The 25,443-nt window shown below is 37.5% G+C and overlaps 1 protein-coding gene across 3 annotated transcripts; it reads right to left on the reverse strand.

Moving 5' to 3' along the window:
- Positions 1 to 489: 489 nt before the first annotated feature.
- Positions 490 to 6,169, reverse strand: LOC130969892 (uncharacterized). 3 transcript variants are annotated; one of them, XM_057895799.1, is made up of 6 exons: positions 6,112 to 6,166; positions 5,736 to 5,945; positions 4,735 to 4,893; positions 4,472 to 4,612; positions 1,990 to 2,052; positions 492 to 1,239 (listed from the first exon to the last, which is right to left on the reverse strand). In XM_057895799.1, exons 2-6 carry the CDS (start codon positions 5,919 to 5,921, stop codon positions 940 to 942), a joined length of 849 nt encoding a protein of 282 aa, XP_057751782.1. In that variant the 5' UTR covers positions 5,922 to 5,945; positions 6,112 to 6,166; the 3' UTR covers positions 492 to 939. The 3 variants fall into 3 exon arrangements, 2 of the variants coding, with proteins under 2 accessions (XP_057751782.1, XP_057751781.1); XM_057895798.1 differs by having other exon boundaries at positions 608 to 1,239; positions 6,026 to 6,169; XR_009081947.1 differs by having other exon boundaries at positions 490 to 1,239; positions 1,990 to 2,127; positions 4,472 to 4,893; positions 6,026 to 6,155.
- Positions 6,170 to 25,443: the final 19,274 nt, after the last annotated feature.

Consider the following 25,443-nt stretch of genomic DNA (forward strand, 5'->3'; position numbering starts at 1 on the left):
TTAATAGATCCCATCTTGGACATCACAGAACCTATGTAAACATCATACTCCTCAGATAAGCCATGTATAATGGTTTGTATATGATCATCTTCACGAATTCATATCCCAAACAAAGAGAGAATCAACATAAGTGCGAATTGTAGCCAAATATTCCTTGACAATACCAGTTTCCTTGCAAGATTCCATTTAAAACTTTAGACTTTAAATTCTTGATGCTGATGCTGCTTGAAAATATTTTTCAATAGTATTACATACTTCATGGAATGTATAATAGTGAATTACCTTATTTTTGAAAGTGGCAGTCATAGATGCCACAATCTATGTAGAAAGAGTGAGATTTTGCTTACGCTATGTCTTGAAAGATTCTGATTCTTTGCCAGCTTTTTTGTCTTCATCAGTTGCATATACTAATAAAAATTTAGTGCTATTTAGATGATTTTTCATCTCAAGACTTTAAATTGTGAGTAACGCTTGATACCTCCATGTGAAGGAATTATCCTCATTCAGGTGAGAAAGATTTTTTGTTTAATAAATCAGATAAAGAGATTTTTATGGTGATAAGTGAGCAACAGAACAAAAAGGAGTCTGAAAGAGTTGAGAGAGAATAAAAAAACTGAATTGCTATGTTATTATTGAATTGATCATTGTTACTTGCAAACTAAGACAACCACTCGTATATAGCAAGTGAGCATATACAACTAAGATTATTTTTGACTAACTGACAGACTTTATACAAAGCCAAATTACCTAACTAACGTTATCCCTTGACACAAATATTATAAGATGGACTTTTGATTAACCTTACAAATCAAATTCAAAGATTTAAGACATTTTAATTTGCAGAAATTTTTGTTTTTACTTTTTAAAAAACAAAATATTATTGTCTTTTAAAAAATGAATCTAAACATATTTAGAATTCAATAAAAGTACTTTTATTTTTTAAGAAGTACTAACAAGCAATCCAATCGGACACTTGGAAATCCATGTTCTGCTACTGTCCACAGAATTATATTCCAGGTTGCCACATCTGACATCCCACTTAGAATCTGAATGTCTATCACCTTTCCACTTCGTAAGAATGCAAAGCGATGCTTCCTTTCTGCAGTGATTGTCTTTCAAGTGTATTTGGAAAGACCATATCTCTTCATTGATCCACTCTATTTCTCTCTCGGCATGTTTGATTTTGGTTTCTAGTGCACGCTTTTTCTTCCTCATCTCCATTAACTCATCACATATAAACTATTTAAAGCAAATTCAAGGAGACATGCGCGAAAATGTAAGCCATTGGGACTAGAAATGAAACGTTACACTGCATTAGTTATATTTAAGCTGTTTTTTTCCTTTTTTTTATGTATATACATATATATATTGTTTAACTTATTTTTAATATATATTTTATATTTTAACGTATATTTTATATGAATGACTGGTTTTTTGTATACACATTGCATGATTGAAATAATAATATAATATCAATCCCGCTACTTTACCAACAACATTTCTGCCAACATCTGCCAACTCTTATCTATAACTGTGTTTAATAGAAGTGTCTTTGTAGATGTGTTTAATAAAAATGTATTTTTTATAGCTGTGTTTAATAGAAATATCTTTATAGATATATTTTTTAGATGTGTCTCTTTATATATGTATTTAAAATATAATAATTAATCATTGTTGGCAATAAATTGACAGATAATATATTGGTACCTTATACTTTTCCATATAATATATATACTAAAGACACGAATTTTGTTTTTAATACATGCATAACAAATACAACAAAAAAATTAAATTTTTGTAATTTTCATAAAATTTCAATTACCAATGTTAATATATATTCTTAGAACATGTTAACTAAAGTCCAAACAAAATGAAAAGCCAAAACATTTTGATTAAAAATGTTGAAAGCATTAAAATGAAAGTAGAAATAGAATAATATATGAAACAAGGAAATAGCAGGACTTAATGTAAGGTATGTGAAATTCTAACCTTGACTTGGTTTTTCAAACATTCTCTTAAGTCACATGTGATATCCTTTTCCACTTTTTTCAACTGTTGAAGTAGTGTGTCATAATTCTGATTGTAAGGATAGTAGCTGTAGCGATATGTTCATCGTATCTGAAATAACTAAAAGGGTTTGTAGAAACTATATAAATGTTTACATTATTATAAGTAGGGTTGAATCAGGTTGCCTCTTATGGAGTTAGACCTGTCCTGTTTTAGATTTGTTCTACTTATAAATTAAAATTTGTGGAGGAATGCTAGAAGGTCATCACATATATTTATTATTTTTGCCTATTATTTAGTCATCAATGATTAAAGAGAAAATGATAAATAAGTCTCTGGCCTTTTGTTCTGCGGACAATTTCATCTGTGACTATTTGAAAATACTTTTAAGCCCTTCACTTCCTTAAAAGTTGGACAGATTAGTCCCTCCATACGAATGCCTCTGTCAGACCCAACTTTTAAAGAGGGACTAATCTGTCCAACTTTTAAGGAGTTGAGAGATTTAAAAGTATTTTCAAATGGTTAGAGACGAAAATATCTGCGAGACAAAAGGTCAGGGACCTATTTGTCAGTTTCTCATGATTAAAAGTATAGGATAACGTATGTTGTTGAATTACTAAACTAAAGAAATTAGATTACATGAATTGAGTTGATGATTAAGTGATGAACAAAAATAATAAAATAATAAATTCTGATGACCTCTTAACATTTCTCTTTTAAAATAGTATATTAAACATCTAATTATTTATCTATCAAATCTCTTTAATAAGTATATCAAACTTTTTTATTTGTATCTCATATTTAATTTTTAATTCAATTAAAATTTTTTGTATGTTAACAAACTTATTAGCAGGTTTTAGGTCATTTCCGACAAGTTAAAATTTTTGAAAATCATGGACTCAAATATCTAAAATTTCTCTAACAAACCACTGTAAATTATATGATGAGTTCTATGCAGATATGATTATAAACGTTATGCTGGATATGAAAATTGGATGAAACTTAAAAAGCGTACCTAAAATCAATGTCACACTTTTTTTAATAATTTGACATCACTTATTAATTTTATTATAATTTTGTTTTTTTGCTTTGTAAATTAAAAAGTGTTGCCAAATAATAAAAATTGTGACCTAAAATTTTGCTACACTTTTAAGTGTCGTCAAAATTACCATCAATACTATCAGTAGCGGAGCTTGAAAAATTTTTTTGAAAGGGTCAGAAATCTTAATAAAAAATTATATAATAGTATTTATATTAAAATAAAATTTATAAATATAATTATTTTATTTTTAAATTTATTACTAATATGTAGGGTTATATATGGTTAAGATTAACAAAAAAATTTTTGATTTTGATTAATAAAAAACTTTTGTTTAGATTAATAAGCCAATTTGATTTTAAATAAAAAATTAATTTAAAAAAATTAGTTTTTACATGAAAAAAATTAGTTTTTACACATAAAAAATCTATTTTTATTTAAAAACTAATTTTTTATCTAAAAATTGATTTTTCTTTTTAAAAAATTGATTTTTTATTTAAACTATATAAAATCAATTATAACTTATAAATTATTTTATAATATTTTAAAAAATTAATTTTATTTTTGATAATATTTATCTCTCAAAAATCTCAAGATTAATTATTTTTATTATTACTTTTATTACAAATTAAATAATATAATACAACAAAACAAAGTCTTAAATTTCTAATAAAATAAAAATATCAAAATTTATTAATGTAAATATTGTTATAATATAATGACATTAAATTTGTAAAGTTATTTTAAAAATAAAATAATAATTTTTTATTAATAACTGATATTATTACTAGTTATATTATAACTAATAATAAATAAAATAATGCATGAAACTATATGAGAAGCTAAATATAATTTAGTGTTAATTCTATAATGATATTTAATTTGTAATGTTAATTTAAAGATATGTCACTTATTGTTAATTTAAAAATATACTATTTATTATGTCAAATAGGATAGGATAAAAATTTTGAAAAAATTATAAAAATAAATATAAAATTCAGATACATAAATTAAAAATTTATCAATTTAATTAAACAAAATAATTTTATTTTTTTTAAAGTAGAATTACTAATATTTTTACAAAAACTTTGACCATGGCCCTTTTAAAACTCCGCTACTGAATACCATCCTTATAATCATAGCCACCATGGACTGTACTCTCTAGTTATATATATTAGATAAAAGAATAGAAATATTTTAGTCTTAGATAAATTAAACTAACAAACTTACATGCAAAAGTTAATATGGTTATCATTATCGATAAAAAAAAGTTAATTTATGTAGTTTGAATTTTATAAATAAATATTTATTTGGGCTTAAATAAACTTTTAAAATAACCATTTATTTAAAATCCAAGGGATTGATGATGCCAATGTTACTTTATATAAAATAAAACAAAAGCTATAAGAAGAGTTCTGAAATTACAATTTTTCTAAGTTCTGTCAAATGTGAAGTTGAAGTAGTAGTATCTGATTCTCTCAGCTGCTGCTGATTCATATTTATCTTTCTTAGGACTGAATTTTCTTGAGCCAATTTTTTGCTTGTGTGTAGCATCTTCAATGTCAACTAAAGTCATCACAATTCACAAATATATATATCATTGACATTCTATCTTGTAGCAAGAAGATGATAAAGTATCAAATGAGTTCTTTTAATATTGTAAGGTACTTTTAATTAGGAAGACATACAAGTTCTTTCCCTCTGCGTTTTATTTCAAATGACAGCAGATCTAGTGCTTGATACAGTTGAGTCAAGATCTTCTTTTTCTCTTCAATACTTCCATTAATACTGTTCAAGTAATATGTTTTCAGATTATTCATCCTTTGAACCAACTTTTCCAAACCAAACTGCAAGAAGAAATTCCTAACAAGTTAAGGTTGTGTTATATCATATTATATTATTGCTTTTTCTGATATCATATATTGGGTGATGGATCTAAAAAATTTTGATAACAGAGGACAAAACATATATAATATGCCAATAAATAATATTAACATAATAGAAACAGATGAACAGTGAATACCATTATCATATATTATCCAAAAAATTTCTAAATTTTAGTGGAGCCAGTTACCCACAAGTTCACACAAAGATCCGTCCCTTATCATAAACATTTGTTTCTCAACAAATAAATTTACTGAAAATAATAATTCAGTACAATAATTTTGGCTATAAACAATAATATTATGCAACATATCTTAGGTTGTGTTTAGTTTTGAGGACAGGACACTGAGAACATGACAAATAGAATAATAAAACATATAATAAAAAATTGATAGGAATAATAAAAGAAAAAATTAAAAAATAAATTATGTTTCCATCCAGTAATTCTGTGTTCTTTTTGACAGAAATGACAAAAAATATACTAATTCAGTGTTTTTGGACATAATGTATTTGTCCATGTCTAACCTGCCAAATACAATTTTGTATTTCTGTCGCTCGGATAACACTTTTTTTTATATTTAATTATAATTTCAAACAGCATGTTATTTATAGTAAAATTGCCTAATGGAAGCAGATACAAGCATAACTTTTTGTGAATAAAAATGCTGTTCTTAGAAGACAAATGCGTTTTATTTTTAACTTCAACTTATAACACCAATGAATCTTTTGCAATTCTTCCTATTTAATTGATATATGAAGATTAAAACAGAGCAAAGACACAAACCATATTAATTATTTCACATACCACTTTGTCTCTGATCTTTTCAGATATCCGAAAAATTTGTTCATCCTTTCTCTCAAACAACCTTAATACTTGAATAGCATTGCTATCCATATCTGAATCTTTTGGCCAAATTTTGACAACACAAAATGTCAACGCTTGCTTGTATGCATGTTCCTGGTCAAACTTATTCTCTTCTTCTCGATCCATTATTCTGATATCACTACCTAAAGCCTAATAAATAATCTTCTTATGAGTTAGCATATATCGTAAAAGTAAGAAGTCAAATAAATTTAATATAATAATGTACTTACTGAAAAATTTTTGGCTTCAAATTTATTCTTTGCAAAGTAAATAACTAAATGCTGCAAATTAAACCAATAGAAAAGAAACTACTAACCACAAGACAGATTTAGTAGTTACTCTATGAATGAAAAGATATGATTAATTTTTCTTATATAAGATTCTGTCCTTAGTTTGATTGAAGTTGCTATATATAATATATGGTCACTTACTCATATTCTTGCACTCCACGCTAAGAAAGTCAACGGTCTCTTATATACGTAATAAATGTTATTTGAACAACTCCATATAACACAACTCTATTTATTTATTTATTGATGATGGGAAATGCATAATAATTATGGGTGGCAGTATTACATGTGATATGATATTAGCAAAAGATTATAAACAAATAATTATTTATAATGTGAACAATGACAACATTGAGGATTTAGATTTATTGATTGCAAATTTGATCTGTTCTAATTTAATTTAATATACTAATGTAATTATTTGATTTGTTCTATTATTAAAAATGACTATGTGAAAATATTTGAGTCAATTAGAATTTTGCTATAGACATGAACGTTGTATTCATTTAAAAAAAAGTCTAGAAAATTAACTAATGGTCCAGTCATCAATTAGAGTTAATTAGGATGAAAAATATTTTAAAAATAAAAAATAAAAAATCACTTATAATATTTTTTTATGTTTTGAAAATTTTTTATTTTAGGTTTTAGATGTTTTTTAATTTTAAATATTTTTTAATTTTTGAATATTCTTTTTTTAACATTTTTTAGATATCTCGTTTTAATAGGTTTTATAATTTTTAAAATGATTTTAAATATCCTTTTTGTTAGGTTTTTTATGCTTCTTTTTATTACGTTTAGATGTCTATTTTTATTAGGAATTTTAAAATAATTTTTAAAATAATTTTAGAATTTTAAAAATAAATTAAAAAAATTTAAGATAATTTCAAAAATAATTTTATTTTTACATGAATTTTAAAATTTTAAATATAATTTTGAATGTTTAAAATTTTTAAAATAATTTTGCTAGCATTGAATTGCACTTGCACCCAATGTAGCCAGCCCAAACTTGGTAAATTGGAGATTATAATTTGTGTTATCACTCTTTCACTATTTTTTTTCTTTTTTAGGCTATGCTGTTTTGGTTCGTGAGAGTTACTAGTAAAATAGGTGAAAACTGAACAAATGAAGATTTTAAAACTCAATATTTTATGATTATTCAGTGGTCATTAACTTTTTCTAATTTTTTGTATCAATCACTTCTTTAACCCTCTATGCTTATTTTATATAGCTTTTTTTGACATTTTATTTTTTCATTAGAAATAGTTGTAATATATTTATGGTTTTGATTAATTTTAATGTGTGAGTTTTTTAGCTACTGTCAGTAAACATTGTGTAAATATAGCTTATTTTTATGCAAATTGATAGGCTGAATTTGGTTTTAAAGGAGAATTCTCATTATGAAAGACCGCTCGAGAATCATATTCTTTCTAACTTAACTCTGGAAACAACTCTATTAAAATTCATAGAAGTTAAAGAAAAAGATATAGCAAATGTATGATTGTTGATCACCTAAGAAGAATATAAGAGAAAACTAATGTACTATATAATATATGCACCAAGATTTTATAAACTAACCGTTTATTTAATGTGAACAAGGACAGAATTAAAGATTTAGATTTATTAATTGAAAACTGATTTTAGATTTTACAATTATTTGACTTGATTTACTTTGATTTAATTTAATACAAACATAATTATTTGATCGATTCTATTATTAAAAATGATTGTGAAAATATTTTTTATCCAGTTTAAATGCAAATTGTGTATTGTGTATGGGTGAACTAGAAATTAAATGTGTGTTTAGTTCAATTTTTTATAAATTGAACTGAAACTACACTAAACAATTTTAAATAGTTTAAAAATTGAACCAAACTACTTTGTCACAAAAGAAATTAGTTTTAAACCAATTTATAATACAGTGCATTACTTTAAACTGGTTCAAAATAATAAAACTAATTTTAATTGAAAAAATTAATTTAGATTAATTTACAGGATAAAACTAGTTTTCACATGCTCTCTCTCTCCCTTTCTCTCCCTCTCTCTCCCCCTTCTTCTCTCTCTCCCCCTTCCCCTTTCTCTCTCTTCTTCTTTTCTTTCTCTTCCTCCCTCTCCCTCTTTCTCCTCCTTTCCCTTTCTCTCTCCTCTTCTTTTCTTTCTCTCCTTCTCTCTCCCTTTTTCTCTCTCCTTCTTTTCTCTTTTTCTCCCTTTTTCCTTTTTCTCTCTTTTCTCTCTCTCCCTCTTCTCTCTCTCTTCCCCTTTCTCTCTCCCTCTCTTTCTCTCTCTTCTTCTCTTCCCTCTCTTTCTCTCTCCCTTTCCCATTTCTCTCTCTCTCTTCCTCTCTCTCCCCCTGCCCTCTCTTTCTCTTTCTCTATCTCCTCTTCTTCTCTCTCCTCTCTCCTCCCTCCTCCCAGTAAAAATGGTATACTACTTTTTTTTGGCAGGATTCTTCTAAGAAATGATTTCAGACTTGAATAGATAGGAATATGAGTAAGAAAAGAAATTTTTTACGGTGATCTAGTTTACGTGGAAGAATAGAAATGAGATTATATTTAACAATGTTATGTTTAATGAAAAAAGAATGAATCTTGATATAGTTATTTTTTCTTTGTGCTTCAAACTGAACCAGGAGAAAGAGAAAAGAAGAACAGCTAACCCGAACCTTTTATGTAGGTGTGACATGACAATTGGTTCGAAAATGTTTAGGGTCCATGGAGGAGTATTAAATTCCTACGTTATTCAATGATGTATTAAGTTTTTTATTTGTGTTGCTATGGTTTCTTTAGGTGGTGCCTTCTAATAGTTGTTTAGAATTTTGCTATGGGGATATTGCATTTAACTATTTATTTAGAAAAAATTTAAAAGATTAATTAGTGGTTCGGTTAATTAGAGTCAACTAGGATAAAAATAGTTTCAAAAATAAAAATTAATGTAATATATACTACACTGTATTAAGATTCAAGTGTTTAATGAGAATAATGACAACATTACAAATTTAGATTTATTAATTACAAACTTGATTTGTTCTGATTTAATTTTATACAAATATAATTATTTGATATGTTTTATTAATAAAAATGATTATGTGAAAATGTTTGAGTCATCTAGGATTTTACCATGCGCATAGACGTTGTATTGATTTAGGGAAAGTCTTAGAGATCAACTAATGGTCCAGTCAATTAGAGCCAACTAGGATAAAATTATTTTAAAAATTAAAATTAAAATAAAAAAATTACTTAAATTTTTTTCATGTTGTGATGTTTCTTTATTTTAGGTTTTAGATTTTTTTAATTTTAGATATATTTTTTAATTTTTAAATGTTCTTTTTTTTTAAATATTTTTAGATATTTTGTTTTGATAGGTTTTAAAATTTTTTAAATGATTTTGAATTTTTTTGTTAGGTTTTTTATGCTTTTTTTATTAGGGTCAGATGTTTTTTTTTAGTAGAAAATTTAAAATAATTTCAGAATTTTTTAAATGAAGTTTAGAATTTCAAAAATAATTTTGAATATTTAAAATTTTTAAAATGATTTTGCTAGCGTTGGATTGTCACCCCAAAATTGACAAATTGAAAATTATGGTTTGTGTTATCACTTTTTTACTATTTTTTTTTTTAGGCTATGATATTTTGGTTCGTGAGAGTTACTAGTAAAAAAGGTGAAAATTAAAAAAATAAATATTTTGGAACTTAATGATTTATAATTGTTTAGTTTAGCAATCATTAGCTCTTTCTAATTTTTTTTATATCAATGTCTTCTTAACCCTTTATGCTTATTTTATATAACTATTTTGTTATTTTGCTTTTTTATTAGAAGTAGTTGTAATATATTTAAGGTTTTGATTAAATTCAATGTGTGAATTTTTTAGCTAATGTCGGTGAACAGGGTGCAGATAGAGCCCATTCTTATGCAAATTGATAGGCTGAATTTGGTTCTAAAGAAAAATTCTGATTATGAAAGATCGTCCTAAAAGAATAGAAGAGGAAATCAATGTACTGTATAATATATACACCAAGGTTTTATAAACTAACCGTTTGTTTAATGTGAATAATGATAGAATTAAAGATTTAGATTTATTAATTGCAAATTTATTTTTTAGATTTTATAGTTATTCGACTTGATTTGCTCTGATTTAATTTAACACAAATATAATTATTTGATCGATTCTATTATTAAAAATGATTGTGAAAATATTTCTTTTATTGAGTTTGAATACAGAATGTGTGCTTTGTATGGGTGAATTAGAAACGGTGCACTTTCTTTTCTTTCACTGGGTTCCTCTAAAGAATGTTTTAAGGCTTGGGTGGATAGGGGTATGAGTTAGAAAAGAAGTTTCTTACGGTGATTTGGTTTGTATGAAAGGGTAAAAATGTGATGATTTTTAACAATGTTATGTTTGATACTTTGATGAAAAAAATAAAATTTGATATTGTTCGGCGTCGGTTGCCGGATTAGTCAGGTGGTTATGGGATGGGGTGAAGACGCCTCGCTCACGGTTGTGCTAAGCCCAGATTTGCCACGTAGCCGAGCTCCCATTGTGAAGGAAAAAAGGGGGGGTGCCACCTGCAAAGACACTCCGACGCTCTAGTCAGCTAGTGTGTAGGCGGGGGAAAATGATGGGAGAAAAGGTGACGTACCTCGGGGGAAGAGCCAATCTTCCCTTTATATACATGTCAGTAGTGGGCCCCTCATGGAGACAGGCCCATATTCTCAAGGACGTTGTCCTGCAGCCGCGTGTGAGCCGTACAGGACGCGTGTCCGGGTCGATTGGAGGGCGCGTAACCGGGCCGGGTGGAGCTTGGGCCGGGTTGACCCGTGGGAATCCTGGGCCAGGCCGTAACAGTTGTAAAACCCGGTTAATTAACGGCTAATTAATCCATAAATGAGAATTTATTCTAGAAAGCCAAAAATGTTATTTTATGGCTAAATATGATAGAGGAGATTGAGACGAGAATTTTGGTACCAATTTTATAGAATTCGGACCAAGATTGGACCGAACGGGCCAAACCGGGCCAACCGGACCCAAAGTGGGCCCTTGGCCCAACATAACTAGACCAAAACCCTAGTTTTCAGCACTCTCTCTCCTCACTTGTTACACACACACACGCTGAAATTAGAGAGAAAGGGGGAGAAGAACACTCTCTCAAGTTCTTTCTCTCACTTGATCTTCAAACTACCATAACTTTTGATCTAGAGCTCCGATTGCCGCTCCGTTTGCAGCCACGCGTTCACCGCGGAGAGCTCTACAAAACCCATACAACTAATCTTGAGGTAAGCCACAAGTTTCTGTTCGAAATTTCAGCCCTTATTTTCGAGTTTCATGGGTAAAATGTTGAGATTTTGGGTTCTTTGATGTTATAGGACCCAACTCTCTTGAAGGAGAAGGTTAATCTTGTCTCCTTGGACCTTGGGTGTGGTAAGATTCTCAACCCTAGTGTAATTTTGTTGTTCTATGATGTTTGGATTTTGAGATGTTGTGTATGGGTATGATGGTTGTGGCTTAGGTTGTGTATGTGTGGATTTTGGAGCTTGATTGGTGACTTTGAAAAGCTTGGAAAGGATTTGGTGGTGAAAAATCTGTTCTTGAAGGTGTTGAGACCTTGAGAGCTTGTGGATAAGTGGTTTGGAAGTGCTCCGGTTGAGCTTGGAAAATCGGCTAAGGTATGGTTTCGGTTTCCCGTATCTAATATGTAATGTGGTAGGAAATACTTAGGCTAGAGGCCCTAAGATAGGCATTGAATTGTTGATGTTGTTGAATGATTGAGATATATAATGTGGTCATATATGTGATGATGATTATTGATGTCTTGGTGGTATGATGTATGAGAAATATGCATGTTGTGATATATGCTTGATGATTGGTTATGGTTGAATTGTGGGTTGAACCATGTTGTTGGTGAGTATAATGTTGATTGTGTACAATAATGATTTATTGGAATTGGTGTTGTTGAGAATTGGCATGAGGAATAGTATATGATATGTCAATGTGTTTGAGTTTGAGCCACTTGGGTGAAGTGGGGTAAAATGATGAGATAGTGATTTTGGTAATTTGTGGTAATGTGTCAATGTGTGAGTTGAGGAGGCTTGATGTTGAATTTGATATATTTAAATTGATTTCAAAGAAAAGGGGTGAAATTGGCATATTTTGATTGATTTTTAAAAGGGTTGGAAATGGTTTGCTTTGAAATGGCACTTTGTGGTTTTTATGAAAAACATAGTTTTTGGGCATACTTTGGTGGGACATAAGTTGGACTACGGATCTTTGTTTTGTGCCAAATCTGTTTAGAAATGAAATTGGATCCGGGATGTCCATGCCGTTCGAAGAACGGATGAAAAATGATTTAAAATGAGGAAGTTATGTCCACTGGAAGATTGGGGTCTAAATCTGTGAATTCTGCAGTTTTAACTTAGAAAATTTTTAGCAGAATTACCCCTTGCGCGTGGGCGCACTTGGCGCGTACGCGCCGATCTTCCAGAAAACGCCATCCACGCGTGCGCGTGATGTGCGCGGGCGCGCCGATTGTGCTGCACCCAATGCCCAGCCATTTTCCAGAGAGTTATGCCAGAACCGTGCCAGTGTTGTGCCTGGGGCATGAGAACACCCACGCGTACGCGTGGTTGACGCGTGCGCGTCGATTGGCAAAATTTTGGAATCCACGCGTTAGCGTGCATGACGCTTGCGCGTCGATGAGTTTTTGAGGCCATCCACGCGTGCGCGTGGAGTGCGCGTACGCGCGGCCCTAATTTCATCCCAAAGTTGATTTTTGAGTTTTAAAAGCCAAATCTCATACTTCTAAGCCTCCGATCTCACCATTTATGTCTTAAATCATTATGACATGCCTAGCTATTAAAAAGGGGCTAGTGAATGAGGTAACTTGCGAGCGAAGCAAGGGAAAAATGAATGATCAATGAGGATCAAGATGATTATGTGAGATGCGGAGGATGGTGGTGGAAGTGCTTGTTATGCCATGGGCCGAAAGGCTGTAATTGTTAATGAAATGGCTGGTTATGGATTTAACCGTGAGCCGGAATAGCTGTGTATGCTATGAATATTGGCTGGTTCTGGACTGAACCGTGAGCCGGATGGCTGATATGGATGTTGATCCATGGATGAGGATTCATGCATGTTTATGCTGAATTATTGATAATTGTGATTTGCACTTCCACTATCTGAGATACGAGTTTCCCTGGGTAGTAGCAGTGGCTAGCCACCACGTGCTCCAAGTTGAGACTTGATACTCTGGTGACCCTATGTCGTAAGTGTGGCTGGGCACTGTGAAAGACCCGGATGAGCTCGCCCCCGAAATATTCACCAGTGAGGGTGATGGATATGGATCATGTTTATGATCAAGTTTATAACGAGTATAACTCGAGTTGGGGATGCGCGACAGAGGGACAGTCCAATGGTTAGCAACCAGGACTTGTCGGGTTGGCTCTATAACCGACAAGATGATATCATCGGCCACTAGGGACAGGCATTCATCATATGCATACTATGTGAATTGTTTGAGATTGCCTATTTGACTGCATATTACTTGCTAATTGCCTAAATGTCTTAACTGCTCCTATTTGTATATTCTTTGTCTGATATAACTGTGTTTGCTATAATATACTCCTGCTGGTGGTTGGGAGGTTTGAAGGAATTGGAAAGGGAAGTATTAGTTAGACTGAAGAATCTTTAGTCAGATGCCCTTATATGGTTTAGCTTGTTTATAAGCTTTGATATTATCTGGTGGAAGTTCTAGGATTGCCTTTGGCTTTCCTCTATTATTATGTATTATATATGTGGAAGCTGTTACCATGCTGGGGACCTCTGGTTATCACCCAAGCGGATTTTGTGGTTTTCAGATGCAGGATGTGAGGTTTCCCGCTGAGGCATGCTGGAGACTTCTAGATTTGCGAAGATCCTTTGTTCTCGAGACTATGTCTTGGTTTATATGTTTCGCTTAGATACTTTTATCTCCATTAAATAATACAAACTGTGATGACTCCTCTTATGGGAGATTTTGGAGAATAGGTTTTATGTATTTGTGTCCCTTTGGGGTTTTCCTTATTTTATCATATGTATATATTGCTATGCTCGGACCGGTTATCTTCGCAGCCGGATCTTGAGTCTTGATATTCCTATTTTTGACACTCCTTTGTATATATATAATCTCGCGTTGGTTATCCTTGTTCGTTGCGTTATCGATCGGAGTGTTGCGCTTTTGAGTTGCGATTTTTTTTTTGTTTACCCCTTTTTCTACAAAGGCTCCTAGTTATAATCAATCATTCATACTACTATACGTACTAATTTTTATTTTAGAGGTCGTAATACCTTGCCATCTCTGAATTATGACTTAAGCACAAGACTTTGTATGGTAGGGTGTTACAACAGTGCCCCCACGCGCCAATGGTAGTCGTGGGAGCTACCAATGGCGTGTCGTCTCGCATCTCACTTGTGCTCGTCTGGTCGGCCGCTCGCGGGAAGGATATGCCCCCAACGCGCGTGTCCTTTGGTTGCACAAGCAACCGTTTCATCACATCGTTCCTAGTGCCGAGCATTGAATGCTCATAATGGGGTGGAAAACCCTGTTTGCAAAGACTATTCTGCCCCCAGATTTTTCGCGCTTCCTGGGAGGCAGTTTTTAAACAGCCAGTTTTGGTACTCCTTCTTTCCTTCATATCTCCCTTTTCTGCCTTCTTCTTGCTCCCAAAACTCAGAACCTTTCTTTGTGGTGCCCTCGCGTGTCTCTCCCTTCGCATCTTTTCTTAACTGCTGCTTCATCCTCCTTCCGCTAATTCAGGTAATTTTTGAACTCTTTTCCTTTTATGCTTTGTTCTTGCATGCTTGTTGCCTGGTTTTTGTTGTTGCTGCGTAGCCTTTCAATTGTGGTTAGACGTGTTAGGGGGGAAAGTACCATTCCAGGGTAGGTTTTTCTTTGTTCTTTTCGCGTTTTAATTCTGTTTGGCCTTAGTTGGGGAGTAGTGGGGGGTAGTGTCTGTATTCGGCCTGAGCAACCGATCTCCTAGACTGACTGGATGGTCCCCCCATGTAGGTATGGCTCGCACGGTCTCCCGGGCTTCCCCTTCTCCCGTGGCGTACGATCCCTATGCTTGGGTCGTTTCCGACGTGAAGGATTCGCCTAACCAAATGGGCGAGGAGGAGCTCACCGAGTTCCGACAAGCCGAGTACTTGTGCGGAGGAACCGATGAGGAAGCCAATTATGACGTTTTTGTCCCGGCTCCTCACGAGCGATTGTATGAGATCAACTTCCATCATCCCCGAGTTGCCGACTGGATTTGGTTCTACAAATCTATGTTTACCCAAGTTGGAGTTCGTATTCCATTTCAGCCTTCCAAATGGCGCTTTTAGGTCGGATTTCCGTGGCGCCGTCGCAGTTGCATCCGAACAGTTGGGCCTCGATCCGCTGTTTCGAGATGGTTTGTGAATATCTTGAGCTGCCGGTGTCCGTAGATGTTTTTCTTTTCTTCTTCAATCTTACAAACCCTTCAAAGGAGGGGAAACACAAAAAGGGGTTCATGTCTTTCCGGTCTGCCCAAGGTCGGAGGATTTTTGGTTTGCTTGAGGACTCCTACCACGGGTTTAAGGACAAATATTTCAAGGTCCGTCCTGTCAAAGGTCGTCATCCCTTTTGGTTGTCGTTGGAGGGGGTACGGCTTATCCCGACCTATTGGAGTTTCGGGGCGGGATCCAATGCCTTCGTCAAGGTAACCTATAAGGGCATGTCGGCGGTGGATAGGAAGATCGCCGACGTGTTGATGGCGGTCTTTGGAAGGAATCATGTGAATCCTCACCTCCTTATGGGTGATCGGGAGGCCGGTCGTAATTATATTTGTGAGAAGCCTCTGCTCATTTCGCCTCTTATCTTCTTGCTTTTATTAATAATTTGTTGCGACTAACCGACTTCACCTCCTCTCTCTCTCTCTCTTTTTTACAGTGGGAATGTCTGCCGAGGTAACGGGTCTTCCTGACTTGTTCCAAACCTTCCTGTGTGGTAGTGATGATGAGGAAGGTAATGAGAAGTCCGTTGCTGGGAAGCCTGCTGCTCCTCCGGAGGACAAGGCTGCTTCCGAGCAAGGGGCTGCGGCCGACGAGACCGACACCTCGGCTCAAGGCGCCGCGATCGAAGGTGGCCAGGCGGTTCATGCTTCCCCTTTCCGTGAGGTTATCGGCACTGGGGGTTCGACGTCTAACCCTGATGCCGATGACGAGGTGGAAGAGGTCCCTAGCTTCAAGAGGAAGAGGAAGGCGTCGTCCAGTCCTGAGGGGGTCCTTACTGTCATGGAGAGGAATTTTGACGCCGGAAACTTTATAGACTCCCAGCTGATTCCCGGTACTGAAGAGTATTTTCATGAGTCATCCCTTGCCGGGCAGGCGAGGTGGATGTACCGTACCCTCCTACGCGGCGCAGTGATAGCTCGAAAAGCCGAGTTCGAACTGTCTGGGATGGAGTCCCTCCGCAGGAGGTTGGAGTCTGTTGGGAAGGCTAATAACGGGCTAAAAAGTGAAGTTGAGACTCTTCGGGAGCAGTTGACCCAATCTGAGGAGAAGCTTGACGCCGCCGAGAAGAAAGCTACTGCTGCCGAAAAGAAGGCCACTACTGCTGAGAAAAAATTGGAAGAGTCGGACGCCACGGTTTCACGTCTTGTCGAGCGCGAAATGGCTTTGGAGAGTCAGGTCGGCGCGGCGCAGAAACGGGTGGCCGAAATCGAGAAAGAGAAGCAGGTCGTGGAGGCCAAACTGGCAACATGGAAAGCAAAGTATAAAGACGTCGTCAAGCAAGGGAAGGGTGCGATTTTGGCGACCGAGGCGGCCTTCAAAGCTCAAGTTAAAATTGTTGCCCCCGAGTTCGACACGTCGGCGATCAGTGTTTTCAAGGTCATTAAGGACGGCAAGATTGTCGACGTCCCCAAGAAATGAACCCTCTGTTTAAAACTTTGTAGTTTGGCCGTTTTATTTTGGCTTTTGTGAACAATTTGACTATTTCGTCGTTTGCCCGTTTTAACGTAGTTAACTCTTTCTTATTCGTCTGGCTGTGCTATCGTTTCTATTAACCGTTATTGGTTTATATGTGCTGTTTATATTAACGAGCCGTGGCCTTTTGCGTAGTCATTTGTTATGACGGTATTTGACGGGCTCCCGGGGTGATCAGTCCCGGGGTCGCGCATCGTTGTTGGGTTGTGGTAGAGCGTGTTATCTGGAAAAGGGAAATTACAAAAGAGAAAATTTGCGCAAGTATATCTTATTCGGCAATTGCATAAGGGACCCATAGGTCATAATGGAAAGTTTAAATTTGCATCTTAACCACTTAGCTTGATTAGTCGGCGTGTCGCCCCGCGTTTCAGGAGTAGAATCTTCTCAGATTGTTTGCGTTCCATGTTCTCGGGACTTCCTTACCATTTAACCTTTCTAACTTGAAAGCGCCTTTACCCATTGCTTCTTTGATTCTATAGGGGCCTTCCCAGTTTGCCGCCAACTTGCCTGCTCCAGGGGTCGGTGGGCCGATGTCGTTTCGCCTTAGGACGAGATCGTTTGGCTCGAATTCCCTTTTGAGCACTTTGGTGTTGTAGCGTAGGGCTATTCTTTGCTTTAGTGCCGTCTCTGTCAAATGAGCCATTTCTCTGGCTTCGTCTATCAGGTCCTTTTCCACGGCTTCCTCCACTCCTTTCAAAAGTAGCCGGGGGCTCGGTTCCCCGATTTCTACGGGTATTACCGCGTCTAACCCATACGTTAGCCGGAAAGGAGTATCCTTAGTGGAGGATTGTTCGGTTGTTCGGTAAGACCAGAGTACCGAGGCTAGTTCGTCGGCCCAAGCACCCTTTTTATTATCCAATCGCTTCTTTAGCCCTGAGAGGATAATCTTGTTCGCGGACTCCACCTGTCCGTTCGTCTGGGGGTGTTCCACCGAGGAGAATCTTTGTCTTATACCCAGGCCGGTAAGGAATTCCGTGAACCTCTTGTCGGTAAACTGCGTGCCATTGTCCGAGATGACGACTTCTGGGATCCCGAATCGCGTTATCACTTGCCTCCACATGAATTTTCTACAGTTGGATGAGGATATGCTGGCTAGTGGTTCAGCTTCTATCCATTTGGTGTAGTAATCAATGGCGACTATGAGGTACTTGACCTGCCCAGGACCGACGGGGAAGGGTCCCAATAGGTCGACCCCCCATTGAGAGAATGGTCGTGAGGTCGTTAACAGGCTTAACTCGGAGGCCGGTGCCTTGTGAAAATTGGCGTTCTCTTGGCATTTCACGCATTTTTTGACGAACTCTTTGGAGTCCGCCATCATTGACGGCCAATAATATCCGGCTCAAATTAATTTTCTTGATAGGGCCTTGCCTCCTATGTGGTGTCCGCAGCAGCCTTCATGGACTTCCCTGAGGACATAGTCCGTTTGGTCGGGGTGTAAGCACTTCAATAGGGGCTGGTTGAGCCCTTTCTTGAATAGCTGTCCTTGGATGACGGCGTATTTGGCTGCTTCCCTTCTCAGTTTCGCCGCGTCCTTTTCGTCTTCAGGGAGTTTGCCATCTTCAAGGAAGCTAGTGATGGGGTCTAGCCATGAAGGGCCCAGTCTTGTCACGTGCAAGGTGACTGCTGGCTCTCTCGTCATACCTTGGATGAGAGACCGGTTGCCTTCTCCCGGTTTAGTGCTGGCCAGCTTTGATAGGAGGTCTGCCCGTGTGTTCCTTTCTCTAGGCACGTGGTGGACCGTGACCTCCTGAAATTTTTGGCTTAAGCTCTTGACTTTTTCCAAGTACTTTTGTAATAACGAGTCTTTGGCTTGGTAGCTCCCGTTTACCTGGGAGGTGACGACCTGAGAATCGCTGCATATTTCCAGCCTTGTTGCCCCGACTTCCGCTGCTAGGGTCAAGCCCCCTATAAGGGCTTCGTATTCTGCCTGATTTTTCGAAATGGGGAACTCGAACCTGATCGACTGCTCTTATACGACTCCAACCGGGCTTTCCAGGATGATCCCGGCACCTCCAAACGTCTGGTTGGAAGCTCCGTCCACGTGGAGCTTCCACCGTGTGCTCGCTTCTTCGGCTGGTTCCCCAGTTACTTCTACTAGAAAATCTGCCATCGCCTGCGCCTTGATGGCTTGCCGGGGTTGATACCGTATGTCGTATTGGGAGAGTTCGATGGACCAAGTCATCATTCTCCCCGCTAAGTCGGGTTTTTGAAGTACTTGCCGGATCCCTTGGTCCGTTCTTACGACTACCTGGTGACTTTGGAAGTATTGCTTTAACCTTCGTGAGGAGGTCAAGAGCGCTAGAGCTAGCTTTTCTAGTTTCCTGTATCTTAATTCTGCTCCTTGCAGGGCTCTGCTTATGAAATAGACCGGCTGTTGAACCCTCCCTTCTTCCCGCACCAGGACTGCGGCCAGGGCTTCCCCCGTTATAGCGAGGTACAGGTACAATGGCTCCCCATCTTTTGGCTTCCCGAGCACAGGTGGTGCCGCCAGGATTTCCTTGAAGTGTTGAAAGGCTTCATCGCATGCGGGTGTCCATTCGAACGCCATCCCTTTCTTCATGAGGTTAAAGAATGGCAGGGCCTTTGTTGCCGATGCTCCGAGAAACCGGGATAGTGAGGTCAGCCGCCCCGTCAACCTTTGGACATCCTTAACACATCCTGGGCTCTTCATCTGGAGTATCGCCTGGCATTTCTCCGAGTTAGCTTCTACCCCTCTCTGAGTTATCATGAATCCTAGGAACTTGCCAGCTTCCATGGCGAAGGCACATTTGAGGGGGTTCAGCCTCATGCCGTGTTGCCGGAGAGATGCGAATACGTTTTCCAGATCTTTTAGGAGGTCGTCAGGTCGCGTTGTTTTCGCGAGGATGTCGTCAACGTAGACTTCCACTGTTTTGCCTATAAGATCATGGAATATCTTGTTCATCAGCCTTTGGTATGTTGCTCCTGCGTTTTTCAGGCCGAACGGCATCACCTTGTAGCAGAAGGTTCCCCCCGGCGTTATGAACGCCGTCTTGTCTTCATCCGGACGGTGCATTGGTATCTGGTTATAACCGGAGTAGGCGTCCATGAAGCTCAGGTAACGATAGCCCGCCGCAGCGTCGATGAGCGCGTCTATGTTAGGGAGGGGGAAGCAATCCTTTGGGCATGCTTTGTTAAGGTCAGAGTAATCTACACACATTCTCCACTTGCCGTTGTGCTTTTTCACTAGAACAACATTCGAGAGCCATGTCGAGTAGTCTACTTCTCGTATGAAACCTGCTTCTAGGAGGCTGGCCGTCTGCCTGGCCACTTCCTCCGCTCTTTCTGTCGACATCTTTCTTCTGCGTTGTGTTACCGGGCGTGCTTCCGACCTGACGGCCAGATGGTGCGACATGATTTTTGGGTCTATGCCCGGCATGTCGGCAGGTGTCCAGGCAAACAAATCCCTATTGGCCCTTATCATTTCGATCAAGGGCCCCTTTAACTCGTGTGGGAGGTTCTTGTTGATGAACGTGAATTTTTCCTCCGTGGCGCCGATCACGAATTTTTCCAGGTCCCCTTCTGGTTCCGGTCTAGGTTTGTCGTCCACTCTGGCGTCCAGGTCAGCCAGGAACACACCGGACGCCTCTTTTGATTTCTTTCTTAGGGAGAGGCTGGCGTTGTCGCAGGCGACCGCCGTCTCGAGGTCCCCTCTTATGGACCCTATAGATCCATTATCAGTAACGAACTTCATGACTAGCAGCTTCGTGTTGATTATTGCTTCAACATCGTTTATCGTCTTCCTTCCCAAGATGATGTTATAGGCGGTGGAATCCCGGAGGATCACGAACTCGGCCATCGTCGACCTTCGATCTTGGGCTTGTCCTACCGAGATCGGTAGGGATATTACTCCGTCAGGTTTAATGAAGTGGTCGTCCAATCCGATGACCCCGTGTTGGTGGGTCGTCAGATCGGCGTCTCTTAGCCCCAGCGCGTCAAATACGTTGCGGAACATGATGTTTGAATCAGCCCCTGTGTCGACAAGGATGCGCTTGACGAGGCCGGTTCCCACTCTGGCCGTAATGACCATGGGAGGGTTTTCTGGGGCGTCGTCGAACCATTTGTCTTCTGGGCCGAAAGAAATGGACGGAGGCCTCTGAGAGTTTCGCAGCACCGAGGAGGAGACTGCCAAGACCTTAGCATCTTTCTTGTGCGCCGATCGGGATTTTGGCGCGGTGTTTTTGGCCGTTACCACATTTATCACAGTAAGGCCGTGGTCTTTATCTTCTGGCTCCTGTCGTCGCTTTGCCGATCGGGTTTTGGCTTCTTCGTCATGGTCGCGATAGCGTCTCCTCGGCTCTCTGATAAGATGGGAGAATGCTGCTAGCTTGCCTTCCCTTATCGCTTGTTCCAGTGCATCTTTCAAGTCAAAGCAATCCTGTGTTTGGTGGCTGTAACCCTTGTGGTAGTCGCAATAGAGGTTCTTGTTCCCTCCCGTACGGTCCTTGAGTGGTCGGGGCTTCGGCAGGATCCCCTTCTTGGCTATTTGTTGATAAACTTCCATGATGGGAAGAGTGAGTGGTGTGTAGTTGGCGAATTTCCCGACCCGGGGGAACGACCTGGGAGCCTTGTTTGGCGCCTCCTCCCTGGTTTGTTCTTTCAGTCTTTCTCCATTACCGGGTTGCCGAGATTGGCTGTAGCCGGACTGCCGTTTATTGGCAGCCACGACTCGGCTGACTTCCTCATCGTTTATATATTCTTTAGCTACCGTCTGGATCTCGTGCATCATCCAAACCGGTTTCGTGGTGAGGTGTTTTGCGAAAGTTTTCGTTCAGGAGGCCGTTCGTCAGACAAAGGCTGGCCACCGAATCGGTTAGGCCGTCGATTTCCAAGCACTCGTCGTTGAACCGATCCAAGTATTTTCTGGTCGGCTCTCCCTGTCTCTGGGTTACCCCCAGAAGGTTTATCGGGTGCTTTTCCTTTGCTATTCGTGTTGTAAATTGGGCGAGGAACGCACGACTGATGTCCGAGAACCCGTGGATGGATCCCTGCGGTAAGCCGTTGAACCATCTGATCGCGGGTCCCGCAAGGGTTTCCGGGAAAGCTCGGCACCTCACCTCGTCCCCTACTCCCTCTAGATTCATCCTTGCTTCAAAGGCCGTGAGGTGTTCTAGGGGGTCTTGAGTTCCATCGTACCTCATGTCCGTTGGTTTGTCGAAGTGCTTCGGCAACCGGACTTCGAGGATGGAATGGTGGAATGGGGTGGTGCCCATTATTATGGGTTGTCGTGTCCTGTTGGACCTCCCGTCTTTGCGACCTCGTGCTGTGCGGCGCGTCTCCCTACCTCGGGAGTAAATTATCGTGTCATTCCGTCTCCTCGGAATTGGGGATTCTTCCCGGGTGCTCTCCGCTTCCGTTCGGGATGCGGAGGCGTGTTGCAGACGGCTTCGGTAAGAGTCTCTCTCTTGGCTTTCGGAGGATGGGGTGTAGCTGGGATCGGTAGTTCGTTCGCCACGCTCCTGGTCGGCCAATTGCCGCTCCAAGTTCTGGACTCTGTGACGTAGCTCTTGCATTATTATGGCGCTGTCGCCGCCCGTTCCTCCGAAGGGTCGCGTCCTCGTGTGTTGTTCGGCGTGTTGTCGGGGGGACCTTCGTCGTCCTCTTAGTGAGACGGCAGAGGCCGCCCCTTCCGCTCCGGCTCCTCGGCCTTAGTCTCCGGGACCCGGCACAACATCCATTGTGGTCGTGGGTTCGATCCCCACAGACGGCGCCAATGTTCGGCGTCGGTTGCCGGACTAGTCGGGTGGTTATGGGATGGGGTGAGGACGCCTCGCTCACGGTTGTGCTAAGCCCAGATTTGCCACGTAGCCGAGCTCCCGTTGTGAAGGAAAAAAGGGGGGGTGCCACCTGCAAAGACACTCCGACGCTCTAGTCAGCTAGTGTGCAGGCGGGGGAAAATGATGGGAGAAAAGGTGACGTACCTCGGGGGAAGAGCCAATCTTCCCTTTATATACATGTCAGTAGTGGGCCCCTCATGGGGACAGGCCCATATTCTCAAGGACGTTGTCCTGCAGCCGTGTGTGAGCCGTACAGGACGCGTGTCCGGGTCGGTTGGAGGGCGCGTAACCGGATTGAGTAGAGCTTGGGCCGGGTTGACCCGTGGGAATTCTGGGCCAGGCCGTAACAGATATAGCTGTTTTCTATTTGTGCTTCAAACTGAAACCAGGAGCAAAGAAAAACAACCTTTCATACAGGTGTGACGCGACAACTGATTCGAAAATGTTTAGGATTCATACAGGTGTGACGCGACAACTGATTCGGAAATGTTTAGGATCCATGGAAGGAGTATTAAGTTTCTACGTTATTCAATAATGTATTTAAGTTTTTTATTTGTGTTGCAATGGTCTCTTTAGGTGGTGTCTTCTACTAGTAATTTAGAATTTTGCTATAGGAATGTTGTATTTAACTATTTATTTAAAGGAAGTCTAGAAAATTAATTAGTGGTTCAATCAACTAGAGTTAACAGGATAAAAATAGTTCTAAAAATAAAAATCAATGTAATGTATACTACACTGTACCAAGATCCAATTATTTAATGAGAACAATGACAACATTAAAGATTTAGTTTTATTAATTACAAACTTGATTTGTTTTGATTTAATTTAACAATAATATAATTATTTCATCTGTTCTATTATTAAAAATGATTATGTGAAAATATTTGAGTTAATTAGAATTTTGCTATGTGCATGAAGGTTGTATTTATTTAGAAAAAGTCTAGGAGGCCAACTAATAGTCCAGTCAATTAGAGCCAATTAGCATAAAAAATATTTCAAAAACAAAAATAATAAATAAAAAATCACTTAAAATATTTTTTTAAGTTTTTGGATGTTTCTTTGTTTTAGGTTTTAGATGATTCTTTTAAAATTTTATATATATATATATATATATTTTGAATTTTTTTCTAATATTTTTTAGATATCTCATTTTGATAAGTTTTAAAATTTTTAAAATGATTTTGAATATCATTTTTTTGTTAAATTTTTTTATTAGGTTCAGATATTTTTTTATTAAAAAATTTAAAATAATTTAAAAATTTTAAAAAAAGAATTTAAAAATTTTTAAGATGATTTCAAAAATAATTTTAGAAATTTTTAAATTAATGTTAGAATTTCAAAAATAATTTTAAATGTTTAAAATTTTTAAAATAATTTTGTTAGCGTTAGATTGCCACCTACACTTAATGTAGCCACCCCAAAGTTCACAAATTGGAGATTATGGTTTGTGTTATCATTCTTTCACTAATTTTTTTTTCTTTTTTAGTCTATGCCATTTTAGTTAGTGAGAATTACTAGTAAAATAGGTGAAAACTGAACAAATGAATTTTTTGAAACTCAATATTTTATGATTATGTATTTCAGCAATCATTAGCTCTTTCTAATTTTTTTTATATCAATGTCTTTTTTAACCTTTTATGCTTATTTTATATAGCTCTTTTGATATTTTTCTTCTTCATTAGAAGTAGTTGTAATATATTTATAGCTTTGATAATTCAATATGTGAATTTTTTAGCTATCGTCAGTGAGCAATGTGCAAATAGAGCCTATTATTGTGTAAATTAATAGGTTAAATTTGGTTCTAAAGGAGAATTCTGATTATGAAAGGCCATCCAATAATTATGCTCTTCTAACTTAATTTTGGAAAATAACTCTATTAAATTCTTAGAAGATAAAAAAAAAGATAGAATAAAGGTATGATTGTTGATCACGTAAGAAGAAAAACAGAAGAGGAAATCAATATATTGTATAATATATACACCAAAGTTTTACAAACTAACTGTATGTTTAATGTGAACAATGATAGATTAAAGATTTACATTTATTAATTGGAAGCTGATTTTTTAGATTTTACCGTTATTTGACTTAATTTTTTTCTGATTTAATTTAACACAAATATAATTATTTTATGGATTCTATTATTAAAAACGAGTGTGAAAATATTTTTTGTCGAGTTTGAATGCAAATTTTGTGCTGTGTATGGGTGAACTGAAAACGATGAACTACCTTTTTTTGGCCGAGTTCTTCTAAGGAATGCTTTGAGGCTTGGGTGGATAGCTAATGAGTAATAAAAGGAGTTTTTTATTTGTGTAAAAGGGTAGGAATGAGATAATTTTTAAAAATGTTATGTTTGATGAAAAAAGAATAAAACTTGATATAGTTGTTTCTGTGTGTGTTTCAAACTGAAACCGGTGGAGGGAGCAAAGAAGAATAGTTAGTCCCAACCTTTCATGCATGTGTGGTGCGACAACCGGTTCGGGAACGTTTAGGGTCACAGGAGAAGTATTAAGTTTTTACGTTATTCAATGATGTATTTAAGTTTTTCGTTTGTGTTGCAATAGTTTCTTTAGGTGGTTTCTTCTACTACCT

This window comes from Arachis stenosperma, chromosome 3 (genome assembly GCF_014773155.1).
Source record: "Arachis stenosperma cultivar V10309 chromosome 3, arast.V10309.gnm1.PFL2, whole genome shotgun sequence".
In the NCBI taxonomy this organism is placed as follows: domain Eukaryota; kingdom Viridiplantae; phylum Streptophyta; class Magnoliopsida; order Fabales; family Fabaceae; genus Arachis; species Arachis stenosperma.

Bases quoted from the DNA above. Each gene is read 5' to 3' on its own strand.
- LOC130969892 (XM_057895799.1), bottom strand. From the start codon at position 5,921: ATGGATCGAGAAGAAGAGAATAAGTTTGACCAGGAACATGCATACAAG. The intron at 2,053-4,471 runs GTAATTTCAGAA...CTACTTCAACAG, and splicing joins TGACAGAACTTAGAAAAATT to TTGAAAAAAGTGGAAAAGGA. The intron at 1,240-1,989 runs GTTAGAATTTCA...TGCTTTAAATAG, and splicing joins GTTTGAAAAACCAAGTCAAG to TTTATATGTGATGAGTTAAT.